Source organism: Hyperoodon ampullatus (genome assembly GCF_949752795.1).
Source record: "Hyperoodon ampullatus genome assembly, chromosome: 3".
NCBI lineage: Eukaryota > Metazoa > Chordata > Mammalia > Artiodactyla > Ziphiidae > Hyperoodon > Hyperoodon ampullatus.
In genome coordinates, this window is record NC_136916.1 from 140,126,125 (window position 1) to 140,152,170 (window position 26,046).

At 43.2% G+C, this 26,046-nt stretch overlaps 1 protein-coding gene and 1 pseudogene across 2 annotated transcripts in view; one reads left to right on the forward strand and one right to left on the reverse strand.

The window, feature by feature from the left end:
• The window catches only part of PRKCH (protein kinase C eta), a gene marked incomplete at both ends in the record, with an annotated part of 225,295 nt that overhangs the window by 157,020 nt on the left and 42,229 nt on the right, over positions 1-26,046 (forward strand). Inside the window, one exon of the mRNA XM_079701199.1 lies at positions 6,132-6,286. Within this exon, the coding sequence (XP_079557325.1) occupies positions 6,132-6,286 (155 nt within the window). The remainder of the gene's footprint in view (positions 1-6,131; positions 6,287-26,046) is intronic.
• Positions 14,657-15,256, reverse strand: LOC307050841 (large ribosomal subunit protein uL11-like; annotated as a pseudogene). Its single transcript has one exon. The product of its transcript is annotated as a large ribosomal subunit protein uL11-like (transcript).

A 26,046-nucleotide genomic window follows, 5' to 3' on the forward strand; every position in this document is an offset into this window, starting at 1 on the left:
GACGTCACCTTGCCACAGGTACCATAGCACTTCTATCTATACTAGTGTTTTCTCTCTAACTTTTCCTTTTGCAATTGCCCAGCAGTTTTACCTCCTAAAAAAACAGTCCTTAGGAGGGGCTTTAGGGAATGCACGCTGCTTATACTGACAGCCACTTTCAGGTCAGAAGATATTTTTATCCCCTTTGGCCTAGGGAAGTAACATCCCTGAAATGACAGTAGCCAGGGCAGACTTGGCCCAGGCTGCAGCCGGTCAATGGAACCAGGCACGTGATGACAGGAATTCTATTATTAACCAGGCACCAGCTCCTTGGCCTCCTGTAACTCACGCTGGGCTGGGCTGGGCTGGGCTGGGCTGGGCTGGGCTGAGCTGAGCTGAGCTGAGTGGGACAAAGGGATTTCTGAGTTGCTTTTATTCCCCCAGGTGTTCCTCACCCCATGTTAATGACTTACATTTGTGGTTGGTTGAATCAGGAACAAAAGAGAGAAGCAAGGGGCAGACAAAGGGCTGGGCCACTTGGCTTTAGAACTGAGGTTAAGCCAGTCTGCAGGACCTTAGATTCTCTACTGTGCAGATCAGGGCAAGATTTCCCCTCCAGGAGCCAGAAGCCTCGGGGAAAGCCGTGCAGGTGTCCAGGCTCAGCATCTAGGAAATTGGATTTTAGAAAAAACTGGAATGCTATGTACACAGGCTTAAATACAGAAACAGCCGTCTGCCCTCACTGCCCAAGGTGGGATTTGGAAACTCTTCCCTGCCCCAGAAATGACTCATGGCAGCCTTAATCCACCGTACAGTGAGAGCCTCCCTAAATGCATGGATCCCAGCAGATGCTTCCTCTGGTTGCTTCCCAGTTGGGTTTCTTCAGCATGACTTAGTGTTTGTCAAGTCATCAGTGAGACTAGGTCTTAAGCAGCACAGACAGTGGAGTTGTAGGCAGGAGGTGATCTTCTGCTTCGTTGCTTCATCGCTGCTTTGTAAAGGGCATTTGTTCAATGTGAAAGGTTTCCAGCTTGATGGCATTCATGCCATAGGAGTAAAATTCAGCTGGAGTCATTGGTGTTCGTAGCCGATGTTTATTATTTGTGGCGGGTTCCAACACTACTGCAGTCTTTTTCAAGCCTAGCCCTTAAAAAGCATAGCTGCCACCTGCTTTAGCCCAGACACTGGGCCTGTAATTATGGCAGAGGCCGATAGTGAATGACCGTGTGTATTTATAGGACTAAGGCCCCGTTCTCAGCTGTGGGTGACCTGCGGATAGGGTGAAGGGAAGCTTCCTAACTAGCCTTGGCTTTTTTTTTTTTTTTTTTTTTTTTTTTTTGCGGTACGCGGGCCTCTCACTGCTGTGGCCTCTCCCGTTGCGGAGCACAGGCTCTGGACGCACAGGCTCATCGGCCGTGGCTCATGGGCCCAGCCGCTCCGCGGCATGTGGGATCTTCCCAGACCGGGGCACAAACCCGTGTCCCCTGCATCGACAGGCGGACTCTCAACCACTGCGCCACCAGGGAAGCCCAGACTTGGCTTTTTGTACCAGGGCTTGATCCTGAAAGCAGCCTCAGCACCTGGGGAACATCCCCCTTTGCACTCACGACACCCTGCCTCACACCTGACACTTCAGCTGTTCATTCACCTTGATTCCTGCCCCCTCCATCCCACTGCATCCTGACTCGTGCTTCCTCATCCTTCAAGGCTGGTGAATTGGCTCCTCTTCAAAGCTTTCCCACAACCCCACCCCAGCCTCCAGGCTGCTCCGGTGTCCCTGCTCTGTTTCTGCATGATGCCCCCTGTGCCCCTCTACTGTGCTTAGCACACTGGGCTGATGTGCTCCGGCTACAAGAGCTTCCTGAGAGCAGGCCTGGGCTCTTGTTCATTTTATGATACTTGGCCCCCACCCAGGGCCTGGCATACTGTGTGCTCGGTAAACGTGTATTCCTCCTTGTTGAGCCCCTTAAAGCAAGCATAAAAGGTCTCTGAGGGGACTTCCCTGGTGGTGCAGTGGTTAGGTCACGGGTTCCAGTCCTGGTCCGGGAAGATCCCACATGCCACGGAGCAACTAGGCCTGTGTGCCACAACTAATGAGCCTGTGCTCTAGAGCCCGTGCCCGGCAACAAGAGAAGCCACCACGATGAGGAGCCCACGCACAGCAAGAAGGACCCGACGCAGCCAAAAATAAATAAGTAAATAGAGTAGTATTAAAAAAAAAAAAAAAAAGTCTTTGAAAGACTCAGTAGACTCTATGAAGCCTGTGTACCAGAACTCAGACCCTCTCCTCTCAGTGGAGCCCTGGGACCCAAACCAGAGCCTGCTGAGTCTCATTTTGGATGTGATTCCAACAAGCCTGATGGCCTGTTTATATCAGGCATCAGAATGGCTATTAAGGGAGAGGGTTGTTATTAGGGGCCCTGAATAATGGGCAGCCAGGGATGTGAAGACCCCTCTTTCTGTAGCTGCTTTCCTAATCCCACCTCCCACTGCCTAAGTACCTGCTCTAAGACAGTCTCAAAATTGCACTTTTCCAGTCTCTCATCTTTCAGATGAAAATTAGGGAAATATGGAGGAAGCCATATGTGACTTTGCTTTGTTTCTAATTATAAGAATAATGCACACTCATCATAGAAACCTTCAGAGGGAATTTCCTGGTGGTCCAGTGGTTAGGACTCCATGCTTTCACTGCCGAGGGCCCGGGTTCAGTCTCTGGTCGGGGAACTAAGATCCTACAAGCTGCACTGTGTGGCCAAAAATGATTTTTGTAATAAAAAAAAATTTTTTTTAAAGAAACCTTCAGAGATACTGAAAAGTATAAAGAAGAGATAAATAACATACAAGATCTCACAACTGAAAGCTGACTTGTCATACATAGGTATCTTTTTGTCTTTTCTGTGCATATCTGCATCTTTGGCTATAACTGAAATAATTCTGCACATTCATGGGTATGATCTTTTTTTTTTTTCTAACTGAAAACATCTTCACCATTACAGCCACCACCAGCAGCCGCTACTCTTTATCGCACACTTTCTAGAAGCCCCACCTGAGGACATGTTTAATGAAAGTTTATTGCTGAGGATGGCTTCTCACTCACCCCCACTATGAGTGAATCTTCGCTAAAAGCTGGATATTTTTATCATTTATCTCCACCTCTACAAAAGAAATAGTGGAGAAATTGCTACCAAATTTGAACTGCCTTGGCAGCAGACATTTTAAAATAGAGTGAACAGAATTGTATGTAAACAGAAGGTCTCCTCACAGCAAACACATTTTGCTAGCTGATAAACATGCTTTTCGTTTTCTACCTTGTGACATTATTGTAGGTCTTTGGTAAGATGGACTATTACTTTTCATTAAAGTGTCCTTGTATCTCCTGGCTCGTTCTCCCTTCCTGCTTGCTTAAAGAGTTGCGTGTAGCCCGAGGGCTGGAAGCTGTACTGTCTGTTCTTAGTGGTGCCAGACAGGAAGTTAGAAATGAGACTCTGGGTGAAAAAAAACGCGTATTTTCGCAGTTCTAAAGCTTATGACCTCTTGCTGTGCATGCCAGGTGTGCGTGCCTCCCAGGAACCCGTGCATTATCTGAGAATCTGCCGCCAGGGCAGGTGGTGGGGCTGAGACAGACAGGCATGACTGAGGAGCGAAGGCAGTATGTCCTTCCCCAGATCTGGAATTTAGCCCAGGGTCTGGCTTTTCAGACTTGAGATTATGAGAATTATTTTAGGGGGGAACTAGGAATGGATACAATTTCCCTTGATGCCTACTGTCTTAGACGTTCTTGCTAACCCCCGCTGATTTCCAGCAGCCTAAGGAGTAGCCACTTACCTACTGACCCAATTCTAGTAGCCAGGTATTTCAAGCTATTGGGATTCATGTGACTGCCAGTCACAACCATGCAAAGGTGAACAGGCCAGATGACAAAAATGTATCAGATGGACCTTCTTGCTGAGGGATGGTTTGAGGCGGCTTTACCACCTGGGGATTCATCCAGGCCCCTGAGGCCCCTCCAAATTAACACAGCGTCGGCATAACCATTTCTCACGCGGATGCAGCTCTTAGACCTGTCTCTATCTCAGGCTTACCCTCCGCCCCGCCCACTGCTAACCTACTCCTTCCACCCGAGCCCTTCCCATATGGAAAATAGGGAACCCCATTGCTCATCCAAGCTCGTCCCACCCAACTCGGCCTCTCCCCCTGGTCAGTCACACTCACATGAAGGCCATTAGCTTAGTCAGACGGCTTGATATACTTAGTATTCTGTTGGCTTATATTGGTCAACCTGAAGAGTTGTTTTATTGGTGTTTGGTTTTGGGTTTTGTGTGCATGAGTCTTGCCATTCCATTTTCACTCTTAAATTCTTGCTTCTCATTAGCAGAAAGAGGCATTTCATAGACCCAGAGGATTTTTTTTTTCCCCTTCTAATTAAGGTTTGTCTTAAAATTGGGAATAGGAGGAGGTCATAAGTTGTAGTGTCTTCTGATTGGGAAGGGCCTGATTAAACCAGTGATGGATCAGGAGATAAACGACAGCATACACAATCTCTGTCCACCATTCAGCTGTGAATGCATGGCAATGCCAAGCAGAGCTGGCAGCAACTGAAACCACAAATAAGGATGGCTTCTGTGTGCGTATACACATCCTTTGTGAATTGGTAAAATACCAGTTTCCTTACAAAATGACCTCCCACCCTCCTACCCCCCAAAAGGATGACCACTGGCCCTGATGGCACTCATTCAGAAGGTCTCAGCTCCCACATCACTTGCTCAGAGAGACCTCCCCTGACCCCCCCAAGCGGATGACACAATGTCATTGCTTCCTCCACTTTTCCTTCACGGCATTTACCAGAATTTGTAAATTTGCCTGTTTGTGTGACTTTGTGGCTTTTTAAACGTAATGTGTATCTCCCACACTAGACTCTCTATGGATAGAGACTGTGTCTGTTTTGTGCCTTTTTTTACTCTTTGTTGGGTCCCCATCACCTAATTCAGCACTGGCTAACTTGGGACTCCATAAATGCTAATGAGAGGGAATGAGGAAGTCCATTGATCTCAGAGGTTCCTGAAGCAAAGCGTTTTATGCTGTCCATCTTGGAGAATCACTTTTTAATGGAGACTTGTACACTTCTTCCATTAAGCAGTGTTGCTTTCCATAGCACTTTATTCATAACACTTGCACAGTACTTAGTGCATTGACTGCAACAGTGACTTCTAAGAGCCCATTTCACCTGCTGGGTTAGAGTTCCTTCCAGATGGAGACAGCATCTCACTTGACTTTAAGTTCCCTTTTCTGATTCAGGAACCTTCTGAGGGGCCAAATGGAATTTCTAACTTTGAGGCAACCCTGAGGCTGTCATTAGACTGTCGTCTGGCTGATTTGTCAAAAATGTTTTCCTTTCTCTGTGATTATTCTCCGCCCAGGTGTGAGGACCTATCAGATGTCCCTTACTTGCTGTGATTAACCCTGCATGTTCCAGACAAAAAGGCATGCACTTTTTTTTTTTTTTTTTGGCGGTACGCAGGCCTCTCACTGTTGTGGCCTCTCCTGTTGCAGAGCACAGGCTCCAGACGCGCAGGTTCAGCGGCATGCTCATGGGCCCAGCTGCTCCGCGGCATGTGGGATCTTCCCAGACCGGGGCACGAACCCGTGTCTCCTGCATCGGCAGGTGGACTCTCAACCACTGTGCCACCAGGGAAGCCCGGCATGCACTTTTTGATTTATGCTTCTCTCTTCCAGTTTATAAAACTCAATGATTCTGGTAGAGATAGTATCATCATCCTCACCTTATTAATGTCGAACATCCAAAAAAAGTTAAATTCAAGGTTACATAGTGTTTAAAGTGCAGAACTAAAACTAGAACCAAAGCCTTGTCTACTTTTTATTTAATGCAGAAATTCAAGCTTGTGTGGAATTACTTAAAGGAGATCCAGGTGTTACTAGCACCACCAGCCCCCATCCCCACCATTCCAAGGATTTAATCCACCAGACCCTCCTGCTTTGCCCTGACCCGCTGTCAGGATGTTCCATTGAGTACCTCCATTTAACCACCTCTTCTCCCCACGCCGGAGCCCAAGGTCATGTGATACTGACTGAATTCTAGGCTAATGGCTACACCACGTTGGATCCTCTTTTGTCTCTTTTGTGTTTGTACCCAGGATCGTCTGTTTTTTGTGATGGAGTTTGTGAATGGAGGCGACTTGATGTTTCATATTCAGAAGTCACGTCGTTTTGATGAGGCACGAGCTCGTTTCTATGCTGCAGAAATCATTTCGGCGCTTATGTTCCTACACGACAAAGGAATCATCTATAGGTGAGTTTTGGTTGCTGGTAACCCCTCTCATAATTCATCCCTGGTTCATTCCCCTGTTCAACCCATCCTTCCGTTTCTGATGATGAACAATTGAAATGTTTTTGGAATTAAATTCACAAAGCTTTGGGTGTCCATTAGAATAAATGAATAACAGAGCGATTAACAATGCCTGCAAACTAAAACTTGCCCCCATGTGGTATTCATAAAATAGGCTTGAGAGTTCTCAGAAGAGACTGTTCATGAACTTGTTCAGCCGGAGTTTTCTAAGGCCAAACCCTGCAAAGGGCTGAGCACATTGCTGCTCTCTTTTTTCTGTTTTAACCTTGAGAGTGATTCGTTCCATTTTCAGAATCCATGCCTAAACTGCAGAGCATGGATGCCTCTTGCCCTAAATTGCTGTGATTAGGAATCACAGTCCAATGAGCTTGCGGCTTACCAGTCCGGGAGCCAAGAGGTGACCAGTTGATGAGCAGTGTCCTCCTGCTCAATGATACCTATCACTTGAAGCCCCCTCCCAAATATTGTTTGATTCCATTTCATGACACACAATCTTTTGATTGTAATATATCATACTTTAAATGGGCTTGAAATCTGGTTGATGTTGTTAGATCTCAGAGCTCAGGGGAGATCAAATTAAACTTTAGTCAGACACAAAGCTGAGTAAGGTGGGAAATGTAATAGTGAGTGTTAGATAATTTTTATTCTTAAATTTCCCTTTTTTTCCCCTGTTGACAATGTCATCCTGCTCTTTACATCACATTATGACTTAGTCGCCACATATACTCCTTTTTTTTCCCCTCTTGAGAAGCAATTGTTTCTTTCCCTTGAGAAAAATTCTGTCTCATATTAGGCACATGAATGTTGAAGTAAAGAATTTCCTGATTGTTTACTAGCTTGCTAAAGGCTGTTCCTTTCGTGAGCTCATGACAGCATGAACATCATTATTAAAGTGTGAGAGAGCTTCAAAAACTGAATATTCTTAAGTACCCTGGGAGAAAAAAGTAGAAAAAGAGAAGTGAGACCAGTAAAGAATGCAGTAGGACTGGTCGATGGTACCAGAAAGAAGTGGAAAAACAAGAAGGTAGAGCAGGCACTGTGCAGAAATGTTTTCTAGTGAATTCGCAGTGCAGAGCATGAAACCTCAAGTAGACACAGCTCTTCTGTCACAGCCCACCCTGTGAAGTAGAAGAGGGGTACAGCACGGGGAGCCAGGCTGGATAACCAGCAGTGGGGTAGTCCCTTGAAGGTCATAAGGAATCTCCTTTCATTCCTAAGTCATGAGGCGGCCCCAGGTCACTTTGGATGACCTGTGCTTTGAGCTTTCTCAACCAGGACGTGATGTTCTCCTGGTGGCTCCAGCAGGGCATTTCTCCTGTCTCAGCCCTCCGCCCAGTGCATGATTGGTGGTGGTTGCTGACATGATCTCTGGTGGTGGAGGGAGTTCTAGGTCCTTCCTGATGGTGGTATCGGACTCTGGGCTGTGTGTTCCACGTTTGTTCTCCTCTCCTTGCTTTAGCTACTCATCTCTGCTCTGTTTAGCCCAGGGAGAGCCTTCCGCACATTTAATTTTTAAGAATAATCACTTCCCTACTTGACAGGGACTTGTGTTGTAAATTTAAAAAGATTAACAATGGCAACAAGAGCTAAATGGAGTACTTGTTACAGGCCTAGTACTTGACCTGAATTTCTCCCTTAATCCTCCCAACAATGGTATTATATAACAATAGTATTACTTGTGTTACTTAGATGAATTACTGATCTTCAAATGAGTTAATAACCAGACTATTAACTGGTAGTGAAGCCAGAATTCAAATTATGTTTTTAACCACTGGGCTATACTGTCTCCTCAGGAGAGACTTGAAGGCTTAGAGTACAACCTTAAAGTAAAGTGTCACATAAACCCATTGAAGAGTGGGTTTCTTACTCCCCTTTTGGTGATGGGGCGACTTTGATTTGTGAAAATGAGGCAGAATGGGTGTTTTAGTCCATTCAGGCTGCTGTAACAAAATAGCACAGATTAGGTGGCTCATAAACCACAGAAATTTATTTCTCATAGTTCTAGAGACTAGAAGTCCAAGATCAAAGAACCAGCATGGTCATGTTTGGTGAGGGCCCTCTTCCTGGCTCCTAGCTGGTACCTTCTCACTGTGACCTCACGTGGTGGAAGGGGCCAGGGATCTCTTTGGAACCCCTTTTATAAGGCACTAACCCTATTCATCAGGGCCCCACCCTCATGACCTAAGCACCCCTCAAAGGCCCTACCTACTAATACCATCACCCTTTGAGGGTTAGGATTTCAACATAATGTTGGGGAGGGAGGACACAAACATTCAGACTAGCAGTGGGGAAAAGCAGTAAGGCCTAAATCATTTTCTTGAATACTCAGGCTTTTCATAAGCACTGTATTACCTTAATGCGAGGCACATACTAGATGACCTGTGTGGGATGTGACTGCCTCTCCATCTCCCTGTTTCATTTGTCTTGAAATATGGAGGATGGACATTGTAGCCTGATGTGGTTTCTGGTGAAGCAGTATCAGCCCACATCTTGAGAAATTTTATTTCAGTTCTTGATATTGCGGTTCAAATCTGAGAATTTAATTCACTCTTTGACTTGAACTCCATGTGCAGGCTCTAACTGATATGGTTGACTTTGAAGGGAACACATTTAATTAGGATAGATTCCAATGCTGTTTTTATCCTGTGGATTTATTTCATGGGATAATTTAATTCCATTCAGGGTACTGGCCTGAGAGCAGAGTCTTAAGGATAAGCCTTTGAAAACCAAGTCCTTGTAATTCACAGAGAGCAAAGGGTACATTTGGGTCACAGAGGGTGTGAATTTGATCCAGAGAGCACAGCGAGAAATGTGGGAGCATAGGACAGCCTTGTTTATCATACATGTCCTGGGATGGCCTTTATCAGAGCTAAAAAGATGAATGATGCCTGAATGATGCCTCTGATCTCTCCAAATAGAGCTGTTGTTGTTTGGCTGTTCTATGTTTTTGGTTTTTTCTGGGGGAGGTGTTTCTTTTGCAGCAAGTTACAAAGATGGTACCATTTGCAAGTCATCATCAAATGGGACTTTAGAAGGTAGTGCCTTATGCCTTTCTTCTCCCTCTCAGCGGACGGTGCCTGTGTGAGGGGAGACAGGCCAGTTACATTCAAGCTCTTTTCCGCTTGTGTTCTGACCCTGATTCTCAGATGTGTTCACTTGCGTTCCATGGAGGAACAGAAGCCCAGCTCTTGGGAGTTACAGCAAGAAAAGAGTCTGCCCCGTTGCCTTTGGTTGGAAGGTCTGGAGCCTTGCTGTGGCCCACAGACCAAGAAAAGAGAGGGCTGCAAAATAAGCAGTCAGTCAGTCACTTTGCTGAGGGAAAAAAAGACTATTCATTCCTTTGTCTGGGGCTTATTGGCTGACTGGAATCCCAGACAGTGCTCATGAATAATTTACATGGGCACTGACTTTTTTCCAGAGTCAAGCCCTACAGAAATGGGGAAAACAAAGAGGCACGCATCCCATTTACCTGCCTGCCAGCATTATGGGCACTGTTTTCTATCGTGTTTCATAAACTGTGTTAGAGGAGAACTCAGACATCATTTGACGTGTCAACCCCTAACTCCCAAAGCCAGCCAGCGCACGTTGGATTTGCTGTTTCTGACAAAGCATGGAATGTATCTAAAATAGGTTGAGTGAGGAAGAATTTATAGAAGAGCCCAGTTTAAGTTTTGATTCCTGCTTCCCAGGTTATACTTGAACACAGCACATTTCAACACACACTTTTCAACTCATGGGTCTGACTGCTTTGTGCCCTGTTCAGTTCTCATCATGCGGGCTGCATGGATATCAATGGTAATTTGCCATCCCATCGTCCAGATGTGGAACTGGCCACAGAGGCTGACTGCCAGACCTGACATATTGTTTTGTACTCATATACTGATACAGTACATTAACTTTTAAGGAAAATCACTTTTGATTTCTCCTCAAATTAGAGAACAATCACTACCTAATTTGACTTTTTTTTCCCATAAATTCAGAATTTGGAAAGATTAGCGATCTCCCCGCCAGATGAGATCTATCGAGCTAGTCTCTGAGCACAGCTGTGAGACATTGTATCTGCATGAATACACCAATCTTTATATCATCTGACTCTTGTTTCTCAAAGATACCATAAGCTACCATCAGGTTCCTTGCTGACTCCACATACCTGTGTGATCTGAAGTTAGCTGAGTACTATTTTGCTCAGAGAGGCCACGCCAAGAGAGACCACGCCAAGAGAGACCACCTCTGTGAGCATTGCTTTCATGTTTAAGAATTCACAAGTCTGGACTTCCCCTGGTGGTCCAGCGGTTAAGACTTTGCTTTCCAATGCAGAGGGTGAGGGTTTGACCCCTGGTCAGGGAGCAAAGATCCCAAATGCCTCACAGCCAGAAAACCAAAACATAAAACAGAAACAATATTGTAACAAATTCAATAAAGGCTTTAGAAATGGTCCACATCAAAAAAAAATCTTAAAAAAAAAAAAAGAATTCACAAGTCATCTGTTTCCAAATCAACTTGTGTGTTGGGTCCGTGGTGAATATCATGTGCTTGAGTCATTGTTCTCTGATATCTAGCTCTTCCCCCTCTTGAGAATTGTGGCAACACCTGTCTGATTCCCATTTCCTGGGAATTTCTTACCCCCATTTCTTACTCCCATTTCTTACTCCTAAGTATTTATCAGCAGAGTTTCAGAGTCCCCAGATGCCTTTCATTTGAGCCTGGAATTCTGGACTCCTATCTACAGTGGAATTCGATTCTATATTTGTATTTATTCTACTCACTCTAGTGAGAAACATGGTCTTTTTAGGTAAAGTTGAAAGTCAAATTTAGGAGCTCTGTTTTCCCTTTGCCATGTGATAACATCATTCTTTCTGCTCCAAGAAGTAGGTCTACTCTTTCTTGATCTGCATGCTACAAAGACAGCCACAAATTGTCGTGTTTTTATCTTCATATCATCCTTGCTTTTTCAGGATGTGCTAGCCGTGGGATTTTCAATCCATTAGTAACTTTCACTTTGGATTTTGGCTGTGAGCTCTTACTCAGGATTATTACTGGAGCTCCAAACATTTTAGTCATATTCCTGCCTTCTCTCTTCTTAGCTTGTCATGCATGTTCTGCCAGATGATGGGCTCATTCAGTGCCTGCTCCTCCGTCACCAGAAAGTGACTTCAATCCCTAACTCCTGAGATCTTTTTTCAAAGGTGTGATGGGGAGCTCTGAGGATTTCCAGCTTACTAAAATAGCTTGACATGTCCCCCAAATGAAACTCATCAGCCCCTATTCCCCTCCCTTGCACAGCCTTTGGGGACGTTTGACAAGAATTTATTGAGCATTGACTCTCTGCCAAGGATATGGATACAGTGATAAGCAAAAACAAAAGTGCTCCCTTGTGGAGAGTATGGTCTAGTGAGGGAGAAAGACATCAATCACATAATCATACCAATAGAAAATCACAACTGTGACCAGTGCTGTGAAGAAGAGGAATGCATTGCAATGAACGAGAACCTCTCATAGGGTGATTCAATCTGGTCAAGGAAAGGTGGAAGATTTTCCTAAGGAAGTGACTCATGAGCTGAGGTAACTAGTAAAGAGTGAAGGAAAGAGCATTCAAGACAGAAGGAATAGCAAATGCAAGTGCCCAGTGTCAGGAGGGAGCATGGCGAGCTCAAGGGCTTTTAGAGAAAGAAGTCCAGTGTGGTTGGAATTTAGGAGGCCTATCTTCCCACAATTGACATTTCAATATCCTAATGTGCTCACTGGCCTCTGATGACTTTGAGATTTTTTAGGCACTCCTTGTAAATAATTTATTTAAAAGTTGGGTAAGGCTAGTCGTGTTGTCAGTCCCTGGAGGAACCATTCACTCACAGTGAGTTTCTTGTGTCCAAATCTATGTGTTTGTATTCAAAAATGGAATTATAAAGTATCAGAGCCAGATGAGACCTACAAGATTACTTAGTGCCGAGTTCCTGGTTACAGATGAAAGAATTCAAGTCTGAGACATCCAAACAATAAATTGCTTCTCAGAATGGATGTTTTCTTAGGATGGCTCGCTTGCAGCTTGTTTTTCACCTCCAGAAAAAAATATTGCCATTAGAGAATTTTGTTTCAGTCTTCAGTGTACTGCTGACCTGAAGGGCTAAGCAAAACATTCGGAAGCCTGTGATATTGTTCACTCCATTTCAGTGAGGAAAATGCAGTTGAGCTCAGAACATAATTACTGAGCTCCCACTTGTGTTACGAGGTATAGATACAAAATGAGTAGATGTGTTGTCTGCCCTCTGAGGTTCTTTCTGTGGGGTGGGAGAGACGGCCCGTAAATAATAGCAGATGGGCTCCAAAACTGGAGTATGCCCAGGGCATTATGGGAGCACAGAGAATGGCCACTTAGCTTAAGAAGGAGATTTAGGCAAACTTCCTATGGGAGGTGATGCCTGAGCTGAGTGTGGAAAATTAAAAGCTGAATAAAATTAAGTAGGGTGTTTAGGTAGGGCGCAGACTTGAACAAAATCTGAGAAGTGTGAAAGTCCCTGGTGAATCTGTGGGTGGAGTGGAAAACTACTAGAATTTTGGTAGCACTAGAGCCTAAAGATTGAAGTATGGTGGAAGATAAGGCCAGAGGGGTTGACAGAAATGAAGTTATGCAAGACTTAACATTCTTGAGAAGTATGAATTCTGTATCACTTAGGATTTGGCACCATTGCCTGTCACAGGAAATATAAAATGACAGTGGCTTAAACTAAATAGAAATGTATTTCTCTTCCCTGTAAAGAATCTGGAGGTAGGGTGTCCAGCTCTGCCATTAAAGCTCCATGGAGTCCTCAGGGATGCAGATTTCTATCTTTTCTATTCTGCCCTCTCCAAGGTCACCTCATGGTCTAAGATGGTTGCTGCAGCTCCAGAAGTCATCTCTGTATTCCAGTTCCAGGCAGTAAGAAGGGCAAAGGGCACTCCTTCCAGCTGAGTCAGCTCTCTGAACTTCCACACAATACTTACCATGGAATTGTCCAGAACTTGGTCACATGGCTGTACCTAGCTTCAGTGAAGGCTAGGAAATTACTACATGGCTATGTTCTAACTAAAAATTGAGTTTCTCTTATTAAGGAAAAAGAAGGAGAATAGTTATTTGATAGAAAACCTGCACTGTCAGGTACAAATTTCATACCAGGAAATTTGGCTTTATGTAGCAGGTAAAGGAGAGTCTTTGAAGAATTTTCAGCAAGTTGCATGACATGAGTGAGTCGATTTATATTTTACATGTATTTGGCAGGGGTGGGGGGAGTGTGTGGACATGTGCATGTGGGCGGCAGGGGAAGGTTCAGTTTGTAGCTGTTACGGTGCTCTGGGTAAGAAGATAATGAGGCTCTGAACTAAGATATTGACGGTAGGGCTGAGGAGAAGGGCATACATTTATGAGATACCAGCAAGTAGAACAGACAGGGCTTAATGACTAGGTGGACCCAGGGCATGAATGAGAAACCTGGGGTCATTCCTAGGTGTTTAGTTAGAAGTTTGAATAGATGTTGGATGGTACCGTTAGCTAGGAGAGACCATGAGCTTAGGAAGAGATCTCAGCAGAAGATGAAGACGAGAACTAGAAACATAAGATGTCAGGTACTTGAGACACATTCCAGTGGAAATGCTAGATGGGCAGATGGGTTTGAGTCTGAAGCCCAGTGAAGGGGGGCAGGAACTATATATTTGGAAGTCATCAGGACATAGCTGTTAGTTCAGATCATAGGACTGGATGAGATCATCCAACAACAGTGTCTTAAATGGAACAGTGAGCCAAAGACAGAACCCTAGGGAATCAGGCCCCATGGGAAAGCTGCCTAAATTTGGCGCTGTGGTTAAACAAAATACTGATATACTGCATCATTTAGGGTAAGTGTCCCCAGAGTACAATTCCATTTAAAATATAATGCTACAAAAAAAAATAGAAAAGCATCACTTATTTTAAAGTAAGTTTGAGAGGCAGCATGTATTCTTTGAACTGAAAGAATGCTGGGCATGGTTTTCAGAAGGACCTGGGTGCTAGTCCCAGCCCTGCTTCATGCTGGTCCTGAGGATGTGGGTGGGTTGCTGAACACTCTGAGCCTGTTTGCCCTTCTGTCCAGTGGGGTACCATTGACATAGCTTTCCTGTAGGGTGTTGATGAAGCTCCAATCAGGTGGAAATGGAAATGTGAAAGCTCTTTGAAACATGCCGCGTCGATAGAGATTATTCTTTGCATACATGCTATCAGCAGATTTGCACTTTCTCTGTAGCATAGGCTTGAGCTGACATTTCACTCATGATGCGTCCTCAAAAATAGAGAATTCTTCACAGAAATTAGAGTTGTGGCTTGTAAAAATCAACCCTCTGAAGACCAATCTTTTTTGGAGGCGTGGGGATCGTCAAATAATCCTTTATTAAATTATTTTTCTTTGTAGTTCTTGTAGCTGGGAATTTCACCACACCACTGTTGATGTCATCTGTGATGTGGTGAGAGGGGCAGCCATCAACATTGCAGCCCACAGATGGGCAGTCCCCAGGATCTCTTTAATGCTTCCAAAGAGTTCTCTAGCCAAAGATGGATGCCACATCTGTCATGCAGTGTTGACAATCGCATCAGAAGTGATGCTTCCACTCTGTTTGATGTTTTTCTGCTTCTTTCTGTCTCTTGGTGATTCCTTGAGGGCTTTGATGACCAGAGGCAGAGGCAGAAGGTACCATCTTAATCTGGGCCTGTCTGTTCTGAATGGTCAGTTTCACTGTAATCCTCAGACCCTTCCAATCACCAGTTGCCTTGGTGATGTCATTACCAACCTGTTTTGGAGACAGACCCAGGGGGCCGATCTTGGGGACCAGAGCAGATGTGGCACCAAAGTCCCCATCAGTGCACCTCAGGTATACGACTTTGATCTCGTTGGGGTCGAACTTAGGCAGCATGGTGGAGGCAGCTGGTGTCAGATGAACCGGGATTCGGGATGAATGAAGAAAGTTGCACCCTGGGCTCCTCTGAGCCAAAAGCTGAAAGGGAACCAATTTTTTTTACAGTAAACTAAATCTGATTATGCTTTCCTTTCAAGCCAAATAATTTTCTTTGCATTTTAGCCATATTTTGATATCATGTATAGTTAATATAGTTACCATGTACTTATCATAAGTCCTTAAGATAGTTTCCTTGGGAAGCCCTGGAGCATAGAGGACAGATTGTAAAACTTGAAGACTATACTGTTGCATTTTGTTTAAATGTCAGCTGCCTCTCTAATGTATGGGGGAAACAGTCGAACTCACTTTGAGTTTACTTTTTCTGGTATTGAAGCAAATTTTTTTTTTTGTTCATTTGAGGGGCGATTCAAGAACATTTTTGGACCATCACTGGAATAAATATCCTGGTACAATTTCTCCAAGGATCCAGATTAATGACAGAAAGAAATTTCAGCCCTGAAACACTTTGATTGTTTCTGTACTTCACTTATTAGATCAGAATACTGATCCTGGCATATATCATCAGTGTTTGACCTTTGCATGAACAAAGGCTGTGGTTATTTGGGACTAATTGATATATGTGTTAATTGATTCCACTGGCTAATGAAATCAGACCACCAGCCTTGCTGTATTCCCCACCAAATTGATCCAGCAATCTACTGCTTCATTATAATTAAATACAATCTTGGATTCGTTTGCTAAGCTCTAAAAATATAATCGTTGATCTTTAGGTACCAGATGAACACTGCCATTTGTAAAAAGTGATTCAGTTGTACAGTTAAACAAATGCCTGTGAAATGCCTACTTAATGCAAAGCTTTATGTCACACCCTCAGAGACTAAAGGAAGAATAAAGGAAGGCCCCGCCCTCTAGCTTGGGTTACTTATTCATTCCTTTCACACTTAGGTGTTGAGTACACATCGTGGGCCAGGCGCTGTTCAAAGCTCTGGAAATAAAGCTGACAAAACCACCTACCCTCCAGGAGCTTAAATTCTAGCACAGGTAGTCAGACAACCAAAAAGTAAGTATATTGAGTGTCAGGGTGATAAACTCTGTAGAGAAAAAGCTATGTCAGGGAAGATAAAGTTTGAGGAGAATGATTTTACTGTTTACACAGAGGATTAAGAAAGGCTACTCTTGTAAGGGCTCTTTGAGCAGATAGAGGAAACAGGCTCTCTATGAATAACGGGGGGAAAAGCATTCCGGGTCGAAGGAACGGCAGGGACACTGTGGGAGGGGCATGTGCTCTTCGAGGTCAAGGATGGCTGGACAGAGAGGTCTGGGGCAGAGCGGAGGAGATGATCCAAGCTCTCTCCCTGATTCTACCACACAGAATAATAGCCATGTGTGCTGAGCATGTATCTCATGAGAACAAACACCTCTGCAAGGAGTTGTACCTATTTAATTTTGCCTTCTTATGACATGTCTCCAAGAAAATGGCATCATCCTTCTATTACAGATAAGGAAACTTGAGGCTCTGGGAAGTAACTTGCTCAAGGTCATGCAGCCTGTGGTGGAACTCTGTCATCCCACCTCAGGTTTGAATCCATGAAGGTGCCAGTTCCTCCATCCTCCAGGCCTTGGAACATGCATTTCCCTTTGCCTGGAACGCTTCTTCCTCTCTCTGCCAAGGGAATGCCTGCTGACCCCCGCAGTCTCTGCTTGGTTGTCACCTCTAATGGGAAATTCTCCTGGACGCCCTTGCCCCCCACCTCTGTCTGGGTTGGGTGCCCACCCTCTCTGCTCACACAGTGTCCTATAATACCCTTCCCTCAGCATCCTTCCTGGCCTATGCCTCTCGGCGTATGGGCCGCCTCGTGAGAGCAGGGACCATGCCTATTTAACCCAGCATCTATCACCACTATTATACTGGTCCAAACCCATGATTTGCTGAGAAATCAAGGTAGTGTTTTGTTTTGTTTTTTATAAATGAATGCCTTTTGAGAATTTGACCTACTGAAAAGAATGTTTGAGCATCCATAATAGTATTTTTCAAATGATTGTTTTAATTCTTATGGATTTTAAAATTCTGGATTTTCATTTTGATGATAACATACATCTTTCACTCACTATAAAGATAAAATTTCTTCCTTGCGATTGTAATTCTCAAGTGAAAGGTATTTCATAGGAAAAGACATGTCTATCAGTGTTTCTTCACATGTTCTTTCAAAAGGAGCTGTACAGTACTTGGGTTTGAGAAACAGTGGTGGTCTCTGCCATGACCCTTCTACACTGGATGACTTAGATCCACAGAATTTGTAGAAAATTTAAGTTGTGTACTTTTCTGCTTTAGGTGATGCTAATTCCTCTCAGATGTACATCAGGTCTATCTGCTGTGTTCAGAGGACTTAACAGTAATCTGTTCCATTTTTTTATGCCTTTCTGCTAAAAGGAAGGGTAAAAACTTCTTCAAGATCATTTTTACAAACCGGACATTGTTTTGTAAGTTCCTTAAACCTATCATGTATATTTTACATATGTGACTATGTTAGAAATCCTGGTGATTTCACTTTTTTTACAGTTATGTGTAAGTTATCGAATACCATCAATACCCTAAAATTATTAAGGGGCTGTGCAAAGACATTTTTCTCATAAAGATGTGTATATACAGTCTTGGGTATACCGGTATACATTCGTTAGTGAGAGCAATGATTTTCCCTGGTGTTTTTTATTTTTAAAATAAAATGGATTCTTCTCTAATTATGAAAGTAACATATAGTAACTGTTGAAAATTTAAAATTAAATAACCTATAACCCTACCACTGAAAGATAATCATTTTCTTCAGATATATTTCCTTAGAGTTTTAAAATGTATTTACTTTTAAAAAAAAAAAAAGAAACAAAATTGAGGTCATAGTATATATACATTTTTAACCTGATTTTTTTTTCACTTAATTTGTCATGACCATTTTCCCCTATCATGAAAGTCATTTACATTCTCTTTTTTTTTTTTTTTTTTTTTTGCGGTCCGCGGGCCTCTCACCGTTGTGGCCTCTCCCTCTGCGGAGCACAGGCTCCGGATGCGCAGGCCCAGCGGCCACGGCCCACGGGCCCAGCCGCTCCGCGGCATGTGGGATCCTCCCAGACCAGGGCACGAACCCGTGTCCCCTGCATCGGCAGGCAGACTCTCAACCACTGCGCCACCAGGGAAGCCCTACATTCTCTTTTAAACCTAATATTACATGATACAGAGTGGTCTACCATATGGACCTACTTAATTTATAGTACATTTAAGTTGATTTATTAATAATGGTGAATTTATTATATCCTTGTACACATCTATTTGGATCAGTCTTTGATTCTTTTCCTGGAACAGATTCCTGGAGGTATTACTGCTGAGTCAAAAGGCATGCATGTTGTTATAACATTTTTTCCTGGGGTTTGAGGGACCTGGGTTCCAGTTCTGCCTTGCCACTTCCCAGCTGTGGAATTTTGAGCAAGTTACGTAACTGCTATAAGCCTCAGTTTCTTCATTGATAAAATGCAGATCCTAGAAATGCACACCTGAGTGGTGCATGTGAGGCCTTTAGCCCAGAGCCTGGTATGTAGTACATGCTCAGTAATGTTCACTTTTTGAACATTCTTTGGAAAAGTGCATCAAAGCACATGTTTTAATGATGAGTATTGGTGTTACCCAGTGGGTTGTGTTTGTCTTTCCACTTCACTCCACCACCACCCCCATAGATCTTAAGTGTACAATTTGATAGGTTTTGATGAGTGTACACAATATGTAATCAATTCTCTAAATAACAGATAGAATGTTTCCATCATCCCAGAAAGTTTCCTTGTGCTCCTTTCAGTTAATCCCTAATCACCCCTATAGGCAACCAGTGTTGATTCTATATAGATAGTATAGGATGTGAATATCCATATTAGGATCCTGAAAATAAAACCACTTCTCAGTAACATCCTTGTGAGTATAAGAGGATGGGGTTCTTTAAGGTGACTTTGTGAGTGCAGTGATGGTCATGGTTCAGAAGAAACCCCCCAGAAGACCTCATTCCTTGTCAGCTTTACTCTCTGTAGAGAAAACAGTTCAAGAGGATAAACATCAGCACATCAACAGTGGTTGTCTGAGTATCTGAGGGAATGTAGGTGGTTTTTATTTTCCTTTTAACGCTTTTCAAATGTTCTACATTGAACAAACATTGTCTTTTTAATCATTAAAAATATTATTTTCAAAAGGGAATCTCAAATATGATATTGAATATACCCCAATATGAGTTTTTCAACATGATTATGTCAAAAATAGGTACCTTGCTGCTGCTGTACCAATTAAGTTCTGTCAAGCCTTGGCCTTCAGGCTGTGATCACTCCTTGTCTGTGAGTCATCATCCTAGTCTGCTCAGGCTTCCATAATGATCACCATAGACTGGATGACTTAAACAACAGAAATTTATGTCTATACTTGTAGAATCTGGGAAGTCCAAGAGCAAGATGCTGGCCATTTTGGTGTCTGGTGTGGCCTGTCTTCCTGGTTTGCAGACAGCCACCTTCTTGCTGTATCTTCACATGCCTGGTGGAGAAGAGATGAGAAGCAAGCTCTCTAACGTCTCTTCTTATAAAGGCACAAATCCCATCATGGGGGACCCATCCTCATGACCTTATCTAACCTGAATTACTTCCCAGAGGCCCCATCTCCAAATATGGGGTGGTTAGGGCTTCAACATATGAATTTGGGAGGTATGCAACCATTCAGTGCATTGCAGTGGTTCATTCATACATTTATTCAGTTTTCAACATTTTCTATTATGTGAAGCAAGGTGCTTTGCAACTACTTGATAGTACAAAATCTACCTGGGAATAATTTCAGCCCTGAGGAGAATAGTACCTGCTGGAGTTGAACACACCGTGGATTGACGCGAGAGAACAGCTGAGGATTAGATGAGGGCATTGTCATTCTTTTGGCTCACTGAGCCGTGTATGTTAGTCTTGGAGGGTATGTTTTCCAGTTGTGCTGAGACCAAATCCTCCCCCTGGATCCCAGTACTTAAGCCTGGCAGGAGAAATAGCTAAGCGGAACGTGGTATTACCGTTTGCCTTTTGATAAATAGTCTGCCTGAAGGTGGAATTTTTTCCATTGTCTTGCAAATGTCAAATTTTACTTATCAGCAAACTTCCTAAGAAGAAATATAACTTGGTGCAAGCACCCTGTTACCATTTAGCAAAAATGCCCAGACACTGATGAATTTCTGGGTTCAGCTGCAAAGAAAAGTGAGTGAAACTGACAGGCAAACTGCCCCGCACCTTGGAGAATGACACCACTGAGGGATCCAGTTCCCAAAGTGTGTGCATGGTGCTCAAAATGGGAAGGTGGCAGTTTGACTGTATGACCTTTCATTTCTCTTTCCTCCCTTGGCACTGCTTCTCCTACCTCCAGAATATCCCTCCAAAGCTGCTTTTTCACATATAGAATCTCTATCCTACATTCTTGATATTTCCCTGATCCATGTCCCACTGACACAATTTTTGAGCCTTGGGATTGGAAGGGAGTTCACAGTTATGTACCCTTCTTTTTCAAAGCATGAATACCTAATAGCCTGCTGAGGGGTCATTTTGTCTATATTTAAACACCTCCAAACAAAAAGGAACTTGTTCCCTCCACTTTTAGGCATCAATGACTTGGAAATTTCACCTTTGTATTGACTCAAACAATATCTCTCAGTACCTTCCATTTGCTGGCTCTGAACCACCTATAAGGAGGAAACTGAGAAAACACAAATCTAAAAGAAAACCTTTCAGATATTTGGAGGCAATCTGGTTCTTCCAATGTAGTTTACCTGTCAAAGAAGGAAATATGATTAGTGTGATATTGTTCATTCTGGTTATCTTTTTGCAATCACTGATTTCTGAGCAATCATAAGCCATCCATGTAATTTTTCATTCTTGATTCAGTATCTATTTGATATGTTACGTTCTTCTTCTCTAGTAAAATCAGCAGCATCATAACTAGTAATTGGTTAACTAAAGTGAGTTGTGATGTTAATAGCTCATGTTATTCCTCTTAAATAAGACTTGGGCTTTAATTGAATTTTGTTGATGCTGATTATAGGGGTGGCAGGCATGGTGGGAAGTTGATTGTTGATGTGACTTTAGAATAGGCTCTTCAGAGTTTGCTTTTGCAAAGATGAGGCAGAGGATGAGCACAGGTGTGGGGATGGGGGAGATGAAGACCTGAACACCTCGAGTTAGAGGTGCCTGTGGAACGCCTAGTCAACTGACCATCTCAAAGTTGTAAATACCAGGCTAACGTTGAAGACAGTGGCCATAGGCTCCAGGTTGATTGCGTGGCAACAGTGTGCAAATGAGGCAGTATTGACTTACAGTTAAGAGCAAGGCTTTGGAATCAAACTTGGATTTGAAACTTACCTCCACAGTGTACTAGCTCTGTGATACTGGGTAAACTCTTTAATTCCTCTAAGCCTCAGCTTCCTAATCCATAACATGGGGATGACAGTTCTGCTTATCCCATGAGGTTATTTTGAGAATTCAATTCATGCTGCTTGTTTATCCCCATATCTGGTATCAGTTAATTCTCCGTACATGTTATCAGTTATAAAGAAGAAAATGATCCAGGGAAGAAACTTGAACAGTGAACCCATTTAAGAGGTGGACAGATTTAATAAGGAAAGGTTAAATAAATTACAGTATACCCTGCAGAATATTATACAACTGTTGAAAGAATGAATGAGTTAGATTTACATTTATTCACCTGGGTGGTTTTTTCCTGATAGATAAATCAGTGAGAAAAATAATTTAAATGGTTCATATGCTCATTTAAGTCCCATTTTTTTGCTTTTAAAAAAAAAGGTAGCAAAACCCAACTGTACATAGATATGTGCATGGAAGAAGTTGTGGGAGAGCAGATACAAAACAAGTTTGGGATGGGGTGGACAGTTCTTAATTTTTCGATAGGTATCTTTATACTGTATCACACTGATTGTAGTGAGAATGTGTTACCTTTGTGATTTTTGAGAACCAATATTTTTGAATGAAATAAGCAAAAGGAGTGGGGGATGGGCAGAGGAAGAGGAGAAATCAGTCAGTAGGGAGTGAAAGGGAATTGTCAGCAAGGGAAGAGATGTTCTCCAGGGGGCGCAGGATGAAGAGCCAAGATCCTCAGGCTTTTTCTCTCGTTTGTCACGGCTCTATCAGGGCTTGGCATCCAGAGCTTTGGTTTCCTTGTTCATTTTCATTTGGTATCCCTCCATTTCTGGCACATGCTGTAGCAATATTTCTTCTCTCTTCTCTTCATTTCTGTTTTATTTCTAGCTACTGAGCTTGTCCAGAGGAACACATTGGGGGAGATAAAAGATATGAAGATGGGTATAAAAAGTGTATTAGTTATTGACTAAAGAGCAGTGTCGATGTAACTTAATTAGATGAGTTAATGCATACATATGATAAAAAAAAGAAATGTTGAGCTATTCTAAAAAGATTACAGTGAAAGCTAAGTCCAGCTTCCTGATTTCTCTTTCTCAAGGCAACCAGTTACCCATTTCTTGTATGTCCTACCAGAAATGGTTTACATATACACAAGCTCTGTGTTTCCTATCAAAAAAACAAATGGTGCTATAGGATACACTTGAAGATTTCCTAAGCCTTTTGAAAGACCAGCTCTAAACTCTTGTAAAAAAGCTAACAGTTTAGAGCCTCCTCCTCTTTTCCAAGCAGGATCTGTGGGTGAGGGTTCAAACGTGCCAAGAATTCTGCTCTTGTTGGAGAAACTGTTCAGGTCTGTTGAGATCATGCAACAGGCTTATAAAAGTTTATTGCAGTTATATAGCTACAAAGAGAAATTTATTTCCAGCCCTACACGTCGTGCAGCTGCATCAGTGGTTATATTTATAACGGGATTAAGGCGCAGCGGCACTCATGTCCACGCTGGCTGCATGGTGCTCGCTTTGGTTTGATGCAGAGTGGTCATTTACCAGCAGCTTCTCAAACCCCTTTCTCTGCAAAGCGCTGGAGCAGGCACTGGCAAAGGGAGGAAAAAATCAGACGTGAGCTCTTATGCTCTGTAAACATGTGGAAGCCTTCCAGATCTTGTGAATTAAGCAACAGCGGGTGTTAAATCTTCGTTTAATCCAAGCAATGAGAAGCTGGCCCCTCCCAAGTTTGCCCTTAGTGAGGATTTTAACACTTCTTTGACAAAGAAATGGGAGGGAGCAGTAGAGGAAAGCAGGTGATGGTGAGTCATGAAATTCACCCTTTAGAAGAACAGCTCTTGACATCATGAGCCCTTCCTGAGTGAGGTACCCAGGGCTCTTGTGTTAATTCTTGAAGGAAGGGAGGGAGGGAGGGAGGAAGGAAGACCAGTTTTTTTGGTTTGTGTGTGTTTGTTCTAATTCCTACACTGGATGCTGGAATTGAGAAAAATACTCTGTAGCGGTGAAATTAACTTAAGACTTAATTTACAGCTTGGGAGGAAAATTTTGACAAAGCAAACCTGAGATCTAAATGCTGTCAGGCTGGCCGCTTTATTACTACTCTAAAAAAAGGGGGATTCCGTTTGGGCCTAAAGAACACTGAAATTTTGTTTTCTTGTCTGTGAAGAGACAGGTTCAAACCTGTCAGAGGCAGTTGCTGAGTTTCCTTATGACTGACTTATATGTGTGGCATTGATTTTTTTTTTTTTTCCAGTAAGAATCTGGATGAGTAATACAGAAAGTTAAAAAATAGCAAAAAAGAGAGAAATGAGAAAAGCTAGCCAAGGTCTGCCCCAGATGCCAGGAAGGTCCACACAGACGGGACAAATCTGTGAGGTCTCTGTTTGTTTCTCCCCATGCAAATACTCAGCCGTGCTCCGCAAAGCTTGAGTGCCCGCCCTATCTATTCAGCTGCCATTTAAGAAATAGGACTCTGTTCTCCACAGCTTATTCCTTGGGGTTTCAGAGTGTAAAATATGAAGTGTGTATAATCACAGTTCCCAGCATTTCTTGGCATTTCAGCTTTGGCAGCAAGAATGGGAAAAACTGAAGCTTTTATGGCTGGGAAGGCTGAGTGTAATCTTTGTGCTGTGGTACTACCAAAGGAAGTGAGTATGTTAAAAAGCACGTTCCCTCTGAAGTCTGTCTGAGGGGCTGCTGGGCTTTGTTCAGTTTGCTGCAGCTATGGTATATGTTTATGTTCTGTTTGCATCAAAAGAAAGAGGGAGCATCGAGGGCTTACTGTGCAGAGCATTTTCACAGTATCTCACTTGATACATGATCCAGGAAGGGTGGCCTGGGTCACACTTGGTGTGTAAAGAGTTAACTCTAGAACTGATAACTTCCCAGAGAAGCTCAAGATACTGTACTTCCTAAGAATGAGTTCTCAAGATAACAACTCAGCCAAGAGTTAAGATGAGAAGAATTCAGGAAAGAACAAGCACTCTCAAGAGAAGAATTTCAAGAAATTGAAATTTAACTCTGAGTGGGTAGCTTACATGGTGAAGAGGTAGGTCACCCCGTGTCTTAGTTTTCCCGGGGAAGTCCCAGTTTGCTCCTGTGAGTCCCCCTTAGTAGCGCCCCCCTTTTACTCAGAGGCCCATTTTGGACAGTACATTGCACAGTCACCCTACAAAGAGGTGTCCACATTCTACAGCTTTTTCTTTTTTTCTGTGAGATGGCAGAACCAAAGAAAAGGGGATATTTTTTAGAAGTTTAGAGGGTTCCCCTTCTGTAGGAAAGGAATTCCCCCAGAATTTTCTTTTCATGGACTATTCTCTCCCAGGCCATGAATTGGAAATTTAGTTATTAACCATTTAGAAGTATCTTTTTAGCATTGGTCACTATCTTAATTTGAAAGACACATGGAAGAAAATTGCTTTTCCCCTGAGTCCCATGTTTTATCTCCTTTGCATGATACTTTAATATATTTGCATGAGAGATAAATTTGTCAGTAGTCATAACTTTATGGGTCCACATTCATCTATCTATTTATGCGTCTGTTAAGTCATTCATTTATTCATGCAGCAAATATTCATTGAGACCTACTTTGTGTCTAAGGATATCATAGTGACCAAGATAGGCCAGGACCCTGCCTACAGAAAGCATGTATTCTAATGTAAGCATATAAAAAAGTAAAAGTAATTACTCGTGAAAATGACATGGAAGGAAATAAGTGCATTTTTCATGTTTAGTTTTACTCGATAGAGCTAAAGAAAGGGGAGATGAGAGAGACAGACAGCTACCTCTCCGTCCACTTTTTTCGTTGCTGAACGGGGTCTCAAACTCAAATAGCTCCAGAATAGGGACCAAAGGGGACACTACAGTCCCACAGTTCTAACCAAATAGAACTCATGTGTCTGTACTGAACTAAAGTTCAGTTTAAAAAAGAAAAACAAGAAACCCAAGGCCAGACCACATTTGGCCCTGGCCACTCATTCACTTCCTCCAAAACTCCCAGATGTCCTTTAGCTCCACATCAGTGCCCACAGGCCTGGTTCAGTCTTCCATTGCAGTAGGTCCCCTTGTGGGTCCTCGGAGGAAATGAGGGCAGTATGTGTTAGAATGTTACAACCACAGGGAGCTCTTCCACCTCACTTTGGAAACATTGAACCATCCCTCCAGAGTTTGGATGGCAGCCAGACTCTGCTCCAGGAAATCTGATGGAATATCCGAGCACTAGCAGAAATGTCATGAAGATCATCTTTCATCATGGAATTTCTACACAGTTCTGTGGAGCTCCCGTGAGTCAGCAGGAGGAACTCCACCACACTGTGGCCCCGGGCCTCAAATCAGAGGGGCTGTGGCAGTTTCCCAGCC